Genomic DNA, 13,478 nt, shown 5'->3' with positions numbered 1-13,478 from the left:
GAGATTCAAAAGACCCAACCACAGAAATTTTTGGCCAATAATAAAAAGTAGGTTTTATTTTCATATGAGTTTGTTTCTACTACTTCCCATTAAGCAAAAAAAAACATTGAAGCCAAAAGGCAATGGCTGACAGTCATATTCAAACCTATCACTTGTTATAATACTTAGGTCATAGCTTCATGGTCCAAAAGAGATCAGAAGATACCAAGAAAACTTCAGTCCACTCATTCCTATTGTACAGTACCAACACTCATGGTTTACTGGCTGTGATACAGTAGTTGCTGTTCAAATTCACTAAATTTTACAGCAATAATGATCATTAGGTCTATTTCAGTACCTAAATTTTTACTAAACATTTTGCTTTATTTCCAGAAGTCTCAAGTTAAAGCTGAAACACATACATCACCATATGCAAACTGACTCCTTAATTTTACCAGTTTTGGAACCTAGCTTCACAATTTCCAGTAGTTTCTGCCAGCTAAAGGTGTCAAGGAATAGGTAAACTACTGTGTTATGAAAGGTACATTTTCTTTCTACTACCAGTTCCTGAGAAGTGGCAGATGGCTTTCCTCAGAAGCCAAGGGAGGCAGGGATAGTATTTTTTGTACAATTAGATTTCAAGATTGAGCCTTCTGCGGCCATTAAGAACTCCATGAGCATCAAGGAACTTCAATTACCTGATTTATTTTTTTTTCCCCCCTTGCAAAGGTTAAGATTCTACTGCTGAAATAGGGCAATTATTCCATAAATCTCAAAAGCAGAAAAGACAGCATGCACCACAAGCAGCATTTACTTTGTGCCACATTATGGTGATAGACAGGTGGAATTCGCATACGACAGTTAAGTTTTGCCAAACAGCATCCATTCTTGGCATTATCACACTATATATTCACTACTTCTTAAATTACATCTGGTAATTAACATCTCTAGCTTCACCAAGTCTTGTCCTCTTTAAAAAATGGTGCTAAGATACAATATGAATGAAAAGCTTTTAAAATGATCTATTTTATGTATATATTTTTTTCATTTTACACTGATACTATAATTCAATATAGTTTTATTTCAGGATGACAAGTAGGAAATGACTAGAAAAGGAAATCTTCTGTCCAGAAATGTTTAGACGATATTTGGAAAGTCCAAAGAAATTTGGCAAATAAATCTATGTACTAACACAAATAATTTATAATTTTCTATCTATAAGAGCTACTCATTATAATCACATTCAAATTACACTGCAAGAAAGAGCATTGCTATTAAAAAGCCTGTTTACTGTTATGTGAAGGGGACTGTTAGAAGCCTGATTTTTTTCTTAAATATTACCCAATTGTTGTAAACAAGCAGCAATATTTCAGAAAATAAATAAATAAATAAATAAATCTTTCAGATCTTTAAGACAATCCAGCATTAATGAGCTCATTCTTACTTGAAAATTCACAGATATGTCATTAAGACTACAAACTCCACAAGCCATTGTTGAACTCAACAATGAGCCCAGTGGAGGTTGGACACATGGACATGCTAGCTAGAAACTCTTTTGAAGGATAGTTAATATACTTAAGTGCATGTGTGCAATTAACAAAAAACACATCTTGTTTCTCTCAAAAGCTATAAAGCAAACAACAGGAAAAATCTTGCTTTCACTCTCAAACTGAAAGCTTTGTCACTGAAGGCTAAGACATAACCAACTACCTTGATTTTTGCACCAGCTAAGAAAGAGTTAATTGCAGATCGAGTGACATCTCCACACAAGATCCCCCACAATCACTTTAAAAATAAATAGATAATCCTCAGCACTTCAGATTTTACTCTCACTTCCCAAAAAAAAAAAAAAAACTGCTTAGAGCATGAATACAATCCAAAGTAGCTAGCCTAAAATGCTATGCTTTAGCTATGGTCTCCCCCTCATCCCTCTGAGGCTTGTCAATGAAAAGATGATATTCTTCTACTGATTCTATACGCTGAAATTAGTTCAGCATCCAAACAGTACCTGCTGCTGTTCTAAATAACTGCCAGTAGCAAAAAAAGTAGTGAGGAGCTAACCAAAGAAGGAAACAGAAGCAATGACATGGGAGCAAACAGATAAAACTGTTTTGTCTTCTGAAAACTGCACCAAAGGGAGAGGATGGAACAGACACCATATTACCCACAAAATGGAAAAAAATAGAAATAGAAGTGAGATTATTGCTGCATTGATCATTTTTAAAGCCCCACTCCTCTAAACTCACTTAAGTCAGAAAAATTCATAGAATGCATATGATTTCTTTTGAGAGAAAGAAAACTGAAAGTCCTCTGCCAACAGATTACACATCATTTTAAACCTCATATATGTGTTCAAAGAACCAATGCCACTGCCAGTATTAGATGCATACCATCTACACCATTTACTTGTAAAAACTAAAACATTTTATTGCAACAAAATCCATTTGCTAAACTTGAAAGACATGATGACTTATTAAAGTACCCAGGAATATTTATACCAGAGATATTGACCACAATAGAAATTAAATGATGTTCACAGCAAGAGTTACTTCCCTAAAGATCTATGGGCATGCTAACCCGAAGTATTCAAGATACCTACTACCACATACAACAGAATTCATGAAAATTCCACAATGTTTTACGGAATAACAGTTACAATACACTCAGGATAACCCCTAACGCTTCTAGAATGAGCCACTAGAGTTCTATGTTTATGCAATGAATTCAGTTCATTCTAGATTGGCAATTCATGAGCAGTTGTGGTAGTATGGCATGTTAGACAGATAAAATATACCAGGTGTATAATTTTAATAGGAGCCTTTTAGACAATTCCCCGAGCTTCCTGCTTCTCTCCAAAGCATCTAACCAAATGCTCACACAGTCAAATACTTTATATATGATGGGACTGCATTCACATGTGACAATGAGCAACACCTGCCCATGAGTGACAGATTACAAAAAACTGCCCTCAAAACAGATGTCTGGGCATCAGCTGGCACAGATGGACTTGCTTGGAATTAGCACTGCTTTGTCGAAAAAGTCCCCACACTAACTGCTTGCAGCAGTGTGATCAGTACTGTAGTATTATTTTACACTAGTCATTCCAATATAAAGAGCATTCTCTATAATTTTCCCAGGAAAAATAACCTAAGACCAGCTCACCCAACAAGGGTGGAAACCTCATACTTCCTGTTGTAATAACTGAGTACTCAAAGTTAATTTTGCATGACTAAGCATCACTCAATTCCTTTTGCAGATCTGGGCATCATTTTCTAAATGTGGCATACCTCTCAAGCAGAGAAACTCCTGGGAAAGGTGATCCACTTTTGCTGAAACTTCATAACCCTGTTAAGTTCTTTTCTCTAATGCTAAGCACAATGGCAGACATGACAGCAGAAAAAGCAGCAACACAAGCCTCCAAGAGTGTAAGGACATGTGGAAGTGAGGACACTGTGTCTGCAGACCCAAGGAAACGAGGAGAGCGTCAAACAGCATTAGAGCTACCCACAGCTGCTTATTGAGGAGGCTGACAGTAAGGTCTGTGTTTTCTTTTGTTTGTTTTGTGAGTTTTTTCTGTTTGTTGTTTTAACTACACAAGACAATAGATTAAAATAAATTCAGCGTTAGAAATACCTAGATTAATAAAATAGTCTCAAGATGTTCACATAAGTGAATATATATTTCAAACAAACTAGTTGACTTGTCTAATGAGACAGGTCTTCAGGCATCTATTCTGAAAAAACAGATCATACTAGATTTTAATTGTAAATAATGTGAAGATAACATTCATCAGTAAGGTGCCTCTGACAGCAACATGAGCAAAGCAGACTTTGTTGTTCTAGGCAGCCTGAGAGTCCTATGCTTTGCAGCATGACCAGGAATCATCACTAACAACTGGCCTTCAACTCATTAACATGAGATGCTATAAAAACGTCGAATAAATTGTCAGACAGTTGGGGAAGAAGCAAGCTGTTCTTTAGCTACAAACTTCTTTTTCCTTTTTTTTGCAGAAAAAAATATTTTTTGCCAAGGAAAACTGAAAGCTCATGTTTTAAACATTTTAAATACAAAAATCTTATGTTGTTTCACTTGACACATTGCCTTAAGACATTATTTTCTTTTTAAGCTAATGAATATCTGTATGAAGCAAAGCTTCAGAAGTACAAAGTAAACTGAAGCAGAAGTGAGACAGGTTTTAGATCTCTGACACCATACAAGTGGAAAGGAGCTGCCTTCATGGAAAGACAGGAGATGAAGGAGCAGCTAAGATTAGAAGGCATAGCGGGAGTAAATAGAAGGTAACAGGGAGGCAGAGAAGAAAGGAAAGTATGTATACATAAGTACTGAATGGAAAGAAAACACATCTTCATGAGATAGATTGTCAATTTAAGAAGGTCTTTCAGAATATGAACACTTTCTTTACACTTTAGGAGTAGTAAGAAAGCGTGCATAAACACTTGAATGTGAACTATTCAACATGACAAGGCTATTTCTCACTATTACAATGAGACGGTAATTAGACACCTGGTCACATACTCTATAGTTTCAGCATTCTGGCCAAACTCTCAGAATCTATCCAACTTTCTTGAACACACTGCTAAGTAGCAGAATTGAGGGGACCTCCAATCAGTTTTTCAGAGTACTCGGCTCTAATTAAAATATAGAGGCAACTGTCCTGTCCTGCTAACAAAATTTAGCATCTATTTCTAATTCTCTCCTGCCTTCCTATAGATGTAGCAGCTATTAAGCCAGTAGGCAGCTTGAACTTTCTGATGCAAACTATGGCAACAACACATTGTATTGTCCAACCATACACTTGGTTTTGCAGTCAGTAGGTGCCAGCGTGTCAACTCTAGCTCTAAGTATAAAAGCATCAACAATTTCCTAACATCAATTTAGCACAGTATTTCCTTCAGGAATTTCCCAACTTCTAGTTTTAGTCAATAATATTAAGACCTAGATTTGTGGCTCTCACCAATGTTATGCTCATCACAACTCTTTAAAAATACTAATTAAACCAGAAGCAGGGCCATTGGATTAAGTTTACTAAACTACCTCTTCTAAACCATTTTGACTACACTTGTGTTTCGGTTCACATCATAACAGTTTTCTACACCTGATAAAGTAAGTAAACTCCACTGCCCTGCAAAGTTGTACAACACCAGATGAGTAATAATCTGAGAAACAAACTTTCTAACATCTGCATGTACATCATGTGTACAGACGCATACAAACTATTCCCTCTCACAGGCTTAGTGCAATCAGTTGAGCTTGTCATTGTTATTAATTCTATTGCAAAAAATGATTGTAAAGTAGCATAATGCAGAAGCACAAACTCTATTATCAGCTGACAAGTATTGTTTTCTACACAGTTCTGAAATCATTCTGACTTGTTCAACAGAAATCCACTGTATTCAGAGTATGCCATAAGAAAAAAAGTGGAAAAAAGACAGCAACATACAAGATTTAGTCTTGCAGACAATACAGCAGGCTACTAGAGAACAGAGGTGATAAACACTTTTTCCCCCCTCCAGTTAGCGTCATCAGTCCCTACAGAGAAGGCAAACAGTCGCTGTGTAAATTCTATGACAGAGCTTATTCAGATTTCTACCTCACTCCCACTATTATCCGTGACTAGGATGCTACCTGAGGCACTCATTCAGCCATCATCCCCTAACTTAATAAACTCCAACAGATGCTTTCTTACTCAGCACTATCAAACCTAATTTTATACTTTTCCTTTTGCAAAACTTTGAGTACTCACTACTGTGAGTCTCTGAAAGTAGAAACAAAAATAACTGACAAAGCCATAATAAGGTACCCATAATCTAATAGTAGATACAAGAGGAGAATGGCAAGTATTTCCCTTGTGAAGGAATCAAGGAACACCACCAGAGACCTATGAGCCAGTTGACAGGTACCTTCTTAATTGATCCAGCTACTAAGACCACTAAGTAGATCCAGTCTTCTTGACCAAAAACTCAGCAACGCCTTAAAAGAAGTGGGACAATCCCCTTCTCTCACAACCCTTGCCAAGTGCTATGGCAAGTGTTTTGCCTAGATGAAAAACCAATGTACTTTCTGAAGCTTTAGTCAAAATAAAAACTAAAGACTACAGAGCAGTTCATTTTTACTTGTTTACTGTATAAACTGAACTATTCAATAACAATTTTTCAATGAGGACTATACAGTTAATAGATAGTGAAACAGTTGCAGGAGCTGGTAAAATATAATAAGCCATGCACGCTGTAACAACAGAAAATTCTAATGGGCAGCACTTTCTGATTCCAGTTTGTAACTCCATAAAATGCAATTACACCACAGGCATTAATGGTTTTAATTGAGCCAATTATGTACTAAGAGGTAAAAAGACTAAAAATACATACTAAATTATACAAAGTCTTTAGACTAAATAACACTTGGGAGTTAACAAAATACTTGTGGGAAAACATATCACAGATGGTCAAACAATTTAAAGCAGTGGTATCCCATGCAAAGAATATCACTTGGGGTTTTTTCCTATTAGGATTTTTTATTTTTTTTCCTTTAAAAAGTATATTCTTGTTTCAGCTGCAGAACCAAATGACTTTAGGTCAAAACTGAAGGACTTACTAAATATACTGAAATGATTCCTTTCTACCCTAACAACTCATCCCTACACAACTCACGACCAAATTCAGGTATTTGCTGAAAAAAAATAAAATAAAATAAAATAAAAATAAAAAATCAGCAGCATCAGTACATAGTCCATAACATCAAGGTTTGCTTAGACTTTGCTGTCAAGAACATTAACCAAAATCCTAGCAGACAGCTTTGACAGTCTCTGCTAATCAGGACTTAAAGCCCCCTCAAACACAATGTTCCTTCTACATAAACAAAAGAGCAATAATATCAAGACTGTGTCTGCAGCAAGTACATCTAAATGACTGTATGCAAAATTGTGTACAAAACACATCTTATCCTAACTGTACCACCCATGACTGGCCTCATTTTGTTTAACTGCCAGAACAGTTTGAAAGAATTCAGAGGCATAACACATTACATAAGCAAAGACATCCCTTTTAGCAATGAAATTCACAGTTGGATATTAGGAAAAATTTATTCTCAGGAAGAATGGTGAGGCATTAGAACAAGCTGCTCAGGGAGGTGATGGAGTCACAGTCTCTGGAAGCGTTCAAGAAAAGGGCAGACACGGCACTGAGAGACATGGTTAGGGGACATGGTGATAATGGACTGGCTGTTGGACTAGATGATCTTAGTATAACCTTAATGATTCTATGAATCTTAAAAGTCATGTTAGGCAGCTGTTTCTGAACACTGAGAGCTGGTTTCTTCTGACTAGAGAAGAAAAAGGTAAACTTGGGGAGGTATGGATAGCAGATGTTAACTTACAGACCCCAGCTACCAAAGGGACAGGTAAAAAAGGAAATGTCAAGAGAAAAGAATGGGCAAAGCTCATCCCCAGTGTACACAGAAAGAGAGCTGAGACAAGGGACAACACTGCAGCAAGGGAAGTTACAGAATTAAGACATTTTTAGTCAGGTAGCCAGGCACTGGGACAAGCTGCCCAAGGAGGTTGCATCAATGCATCTTCAGAAATACAGCACAACATGATCCACCATCAGAATTAGCCATTTTGAGCAGGAGAAAAAGCCATCATTATGAAGTTAACTATGTGTCTTTTATAAACCATGAAGAAAAAGTTATGAAATTTTCCACTAGCAATAATCCATGCTAAGATGATTCTATGGATAAACAGCAGGCAGACTCAAGCCCAAAGGGTGAGTCAACAGCTTGCTGATGTCACAGCCAGAAATAGAGCTCAATTCTTTCCCCTCCCTTCTTCTGTTAGTAAGGGAGGCAAAGGAAGGACTATTTTTATATGTTCTTGCACAAAACACAGCAAAAAACCTATCTTCCCAACCATGTTTGAAACAAAACATGGTGGTTGTTTTGTTTTGTTTTTTAATCTTTAATCCTGTCAAAAACTCCAGTTTTTTATTTCTCTAGGTTACACACAGCTGTAAGCCACAAGGTTTCCCATCAGTTCTTATTTTTTTTAACATTGAATTTAACATCACTGTACACTTTATAAAGAAATTTAGACTACTACACGAAAAGTACTCACATACACTGTATTTCACCAAGTCTGTTTCACTTCTTGCTTTCCTAACCCAAGCAAGAAAAGCTCTCTATGTATTTTCACTTTTTGCAAGGTGCCAAGCAAATCTGTCTTGTCCCCTTCACCAGGAACAACTCAAGCCTGTGAGCAGGAAAGCAACCTGCATTATTGTTGTTTAAACTGTTCAACTGGAAAATAACACCACAGGAGAGGAGGTAGAATCAGCAGCACAGGTAGGAAGGTCAGCCAGTTGGTTCACAAGGAACAGTGAACTTCAGTTGTATCATGTCTGCACAATTTTCCTACGCTGAAAAGATTGCTATTTCAACACACACTAAGAATAGGCCCTTCCTAGCTGTGACCACTACTAAGGCAAGCAGTTAACAGTCTATCAGTTAATGGGCAGTACTGCTTATCAGAATGTATTCCTAGCTGTCCCATCACCACCTTTCCTACTTTATTTCAGACATATCTAATCCACTGGTTTACTCAATGACCATGCCTCACAGTTGCAGGATCAAAATTTAAGCAACCACTTCAAATAACTACTATCCTTCTACAGGCATGAAAACATACTGTCAGAAGGATTCAAGACTATGTGCAACTTGATTTTGTTCATATACTTGAAGCTTCAAAGGTAAGTACACGTCTCCCTCTAGACAGCTTGCCAGGTTTTACTTTTCTTCACATTTTTACATGAAGGATTAGTTAAATGAGTGTAGTATCATTACATAACTGTATTAACCATAGTATTAATCCATACAGTACGCAACTCAAGGACTGTTGTCAGTTCTAATTCCCATCTCACAAGAGAATGTCACAGAAAACGTGGCGCAGACACATAAGTCACCTTACAACATCCAGTTGAACATAAGGATTCTTGAGCCTGGAACAAAGATTACAAAGCTACACACCGCTCAGGATCTTAAGTCACAGCGGAATTGAGCAGAGTTGCTCACCTCTTGCAGCACAAGAATCTGAGAGCAGAGAGTGAAATTAACACACTGGAGCTTCAGGACACTCCAAGGAACCAGTTCTTTATGCAAGTAGCAACTAGGCTAGGAAAATCATTTCTCCCCAGCATTCCTGAGGCAAGCTGTTGATAAAAAGCACACCTGGAGCTATTAAATACACTATCAATCACGGTTTGTAGAGCTGGGAAGAGTATTGTATGGACACCAAGAGGCATTTTGGTCTGCCTCCTTCCCCTGGGCATTCTCACCCATAGCACGAACAGCTGGACTGATTGGGCTTTGAGTAAGACATTTTGTTTATCGCAGATTGTTACAGAAATTGTTTCTCTTTGAAAAAATTAAAAAACAAAAAATTATGAGTTTACAGATTTTCACAATAATTTCATCATTAAGGAAAGGCTTGAGTTCCAGAAGAAAGGAAGAGAAGAGACAAAGAGGATCATCTGAAGTTCTGTATGCAAGACAGATAGACCTAAAAACACCACAGCAGTTCTGCAAACTCACTGTTTCAGCACAATCATGCAAGAACACTGCTCTCCACAATATGCCATTTAGATGGCAGGTGCATCCGGGCTTCCAAATTGTTTTAATGAGAGGTTTTATTAAGTCAGATCTGCCTAGTCATTACTTCCTATACACAGGCATCCTAATGAAAGAATCAGGTGCCTTACAGCACTGCTGTAAACGTAAGTTTGCCAGGAATCACTGCTCAAAACACTCTGCTATTCTATCATTAAGAGATTACAGTTGGAGAAAACACGCTATAAGCTAACATAGCAGTTTACTCAATTCTTAATCCCATTTTATAAGACCCAGCCATGCCACTACTCTGCCAGAAGCCCACAGGAAACCTAGCAGCCCTAAACCAAACGTGCTATTTGTAACACAGCAAGGAAGAGAAAAAAAAAAAAAAAAAAAAAAAAAAAAAAAAAAAAAGGAACAGCAAAATACCGATCAAACCTCAAACTCTGTACTGCCTGCCTGCCACACACACAAAAGCCTTTCTTATACTCTGAGGACACAGGCCATTAGTATAGTACTTTTGATTATTAGGGGACAGCTAACAAAATGGAAGGCATCGAGGTGTAGCAGGGAAGCCCCAAAATCCTATTCACAAACTGCCAATGGGGATATAGTGACAGCGGAACAGGAGCAGGACTAGAAAAGGCAATAGGGACACTCGGGGAACGACCTGTACCAGTATGATGCGCGGTCTGCTGCAAGCCTGAGCCTGGAAGGGAAAAATACACCAGAAAGAAAGAGACCCAAACGAAGTTTATTTACGGGTTACCACATCTGGACTGCAAGAACGTTTAATTAGCAACAGCGACCTTGCTAACTACGTCCACACTGTAGAACACGTTTCTTCCCCGCCCCCGACGCGCAGGAGCTCGCGAACCAGCCCTCCCCGCCCCGGCTGCGGGAAGAAGCGCTACCGCTTTCAGGCGGTACTATGGGGAATGAGGGGAGACGCCAGAAGCCAAACTGCGGCCACCAGAAGTGCTACAGGGGACGACCCAGCCCGGACGCCTGCATCGCTTGGGGTACCCGCGCAGCGTCCCCTGCCCGTCCTGAGACACCGCACCAGCGGAAAGATCCCACCACCACCTGAGCAGCTTGAACTGCCTTGTTCACGCCGGGGCCGGAAGCGGAGCGCGCCGGCGCAGGGACAGCCCACCGCCGCAGGGAGGGGTACAGCAGCCGCCCCCCGCCTGATCCGGCGCCCCCAGAGGCGGGCGGCCGTTGCCTGCCAGCTCGGAGCTCGTCGCGCAGGTCTAATCTGCCGCCATGCTTGGGGCCTGTACCTGCGCTGGAAGTCCTGCTCGAAGGGGGCCAGGTAGGGGTCCCGCTCCAGCAGCTCCGGTAGCTTCGGCGCCTGCGGGCCTTGCGTGCCGGAGGCGGCCATCTTACCGCGACAGCTCTGTAGTGCCGGGCACGGCTGCTATATACCTCCAGGCGGGGGAAGGGGGGGTCTCGGAGCGGGGCGGGCGGGCGGGCGGGCGAGGAGCCCACTGCCTCTCACCGCCCGGCGCCGCCCACCGGTGGGGGCAGCCCCGGGACCGGGAGCCGCCCGCCTCCGCCGCCACTCCCCGCCCGCCGTGTGCCTCGCGGCCTTGGGCGGGGTGGGAGGCCGCGGCTGTGGGTGGTCCTGGCCGCGACACCCGAGCTGCCAGGAAGGGGCATGGGGTACGAGCAGTGGGATAGAGTCCTCCGCCGAGCGGCGGGGCGCTGGGCAACTCACAGCCGAGCGCAGCGACGCGGCTCTGGCTACGTCTGAGCTCTCATAAATTGCAGCGTGTCTGGCAGAACGTTGCTTCGCTGGGGCCAGAGGAGGCTTCAACAACGTAGTGAGTTCAGTGGATCCTAAGGCAGCTGTAAATGCGGAACAGCACAGATAGATTATGAGCGACAGGGTATCAATCAGTGTGTCTCAATTTTGGATAGGCCTCCAGATATCCAAGGCAACTATTCACCAGCCTGACCGTGGCTGTAGGCCAACATCCAGCACTTTTTCAACATACAGCACTATTGCTTTGTTAAGACACATACTGACAGGCCTCTTTTTGAATACTTTTTAGCCACAGGTTATAAACTTTCTAGCACTAGGGTACTTGACATCGCTTCCACAACCATCTCCATGATTTCTGTCCTTGGTTTGTAACTCATCTCCCCTGCCTTGGCTTTCTCTGGATTTAGAGTGGCTTCCTTTTCTGCTGCTAGGTGACAGCCTGTAACAAACTGCAGCAGTTCATTTATAGCCTCTCCAAAAATTGTCTGCAGTGACAGTTTTCAAAATAATTTGTTACATCAAATGGTATGCATTTAACTATGCTGTATTTCCTTTCTTGCAGCAGCTTGTAACTACACACACAAAAATCCAAGTACCTTTGTCCTTTTGTCTTACAGAGAACAGAGAAATTTTTCTCTGTCTTAAGAATCAGTGGCTCAGTGTCTGGATGGAGATCAGTGGTGAGTGGTGTCCTTCAGGGGTCAGAGCTGGGACGAGTGCTGTTTAATATCTTCATGCATGACATCAGCAGTAGGATCAAGTGCACATTCAGCAAGTTTGTGGAAGACCAAGCTGTGTGGTGCTGTTAGCACATCTGAGGGACGGGATGCCATCTAGAGGGACCTAAACAGCCTTGAGCAGTGGACCCAGGTCAGCCTCATGAGGTTTGATGAAGCCATGGTTTTGTACCTGGGTCAAGGCAACTCTCTCTGTCAGTACGAGATGGCAGTGAAGGAATGGAGGACAACCCTGCAGAAAAGGACTTGGCAGTTCTGATGGATGGAAAGCTGGACATGAGCCAGCATTGGGCCCTCGGAGCCCAGAAAGCCAACCATATTCTCAGGTGCATCAAAAGAATAGTGGTCAGCTGGTCGAGGGTGGTGATGTGTCCAGATGTGTAGTCATCAGTACAAGAGAGAAGAGGACCTGTTGGAGTGTATCCAGAGGAGGGCCACAGAAATGATCCAAAGAATTGAACACCTTCCCTGTGAGGATAGGCTGAGAGAGCTGGGCCTGGAGAAGAGATTCCTCTGGGGAGACCTGAGAGCAGCCTTTCAGTATCTAAAGGGGGGCTGTGAGAAGTAAGGGGACAGACCCTTTAGCAGGGCCTGCTGTGATAGGACAAGTGGAAATTATTTCAAACTAAAAGAGGGGAGACTTAAGGCTCTGATACTGGTTGCACAAAGAGGTGGTGGCAGCCCTGTCCATGGGGACATTCAGGGTTTAGGCTGGACGGGGCTCTGAGCAACCTGATCTGGTAGGTGTCTCTTTTCATTAAAGGGAATTGGACTAGATGACCTTCAAAGACCCCTTAAACGATTCTAGGATTCTGTGAAATTGTTACACAACTTGCCCCATCAGAAGGCCTGAGCAGTTTCTGTTTGTTTTGTGAAATAAACGGCATTATGTAGCAGAGCTACCTGTCATAACCAGCTTACAATAGGATTTATTTTTATTTTGTTTCTCCTCAGTATCTAATGTTTTTGCAGTCTTGGTCAGGACTGAAAACCTGATAGGTTATTGTCTGTGTAGTAGTGATTTCCCTTGTCTGTGTTAAACCAAAGTTTAATAACTCTGTCTTATTTCCGACATCATGCTATGCACATTATGTTTTCATTTGCAAACTGTCTCTGCCATTCCCATAGTTATCTGGTTGGGTAAGCTAAAAGGGGAGAAAATCCAGCTGTTAATCAAGGGCCAGGAACTTGTTTTTCACAATAGCTAGCATTTTACCTGTACTGCTGTTTGAGGCTTCCAGCTGTAACTGAGAGGTTGCCTGCTGCTGAAGAGGAAGGAGGGGGGAAATCCCTGCAGTCTTTGAATATACTACCACAGGAAACAGGAGCTTCATTTTGAGCACAGTCTATTTGGTTTTCTTAATTATCAGAAAGCT

General features: G+C 41.2%; 1 protein-coding gene across 1 annotated transcript in view; it reads right to left on the bottom strand.

Moving 5' to 3' along the window:
- The window catches only part of GBE1 (1,4-alpha-glucan branching enzyme 1), a 143,298-nt gene extending 131,332 nt beyond the window's left edge, over positions 1–11,966 (bottom strand). The window contains exon 1 of the mRNA XM_072332994.1: positions 10,881–11,966. Coding sequence (XP_072189095.1) covers positions 10,881–10,981 — 101 coding nt within the window. The 5' untranslated portion in view covers positions 10,982–11,966. The remainder of the gene's footprint in view (positions 1–10,880) is intronic.
- Between the last annotated feature and the right edge of the window lie 1,512 nt (positions 11,967–13,478).

Source organism: Excalfactoria chinensis, chromosome 1 (genome assembly GCF_039878825.1).
Source record: "Excalfactoria chinensis isolate bCotChi1 chromosome 1, bCotChi1.hap2, whole genome shotgun sequence".
In the NCBI taxonomy this organism is placed as follows: domain Eukaryota; kingdom Metazoa; phylum Chordata; class Aves; order Galliformes; family Phasianidae; genus Excalfactoria; species Excalfactoria chinensis.
The sequence above is the reverse complement of the archived record's forward strand: the minus strand, read 5'-3'. Positions and strand labels throughout refer to the sequence as shown.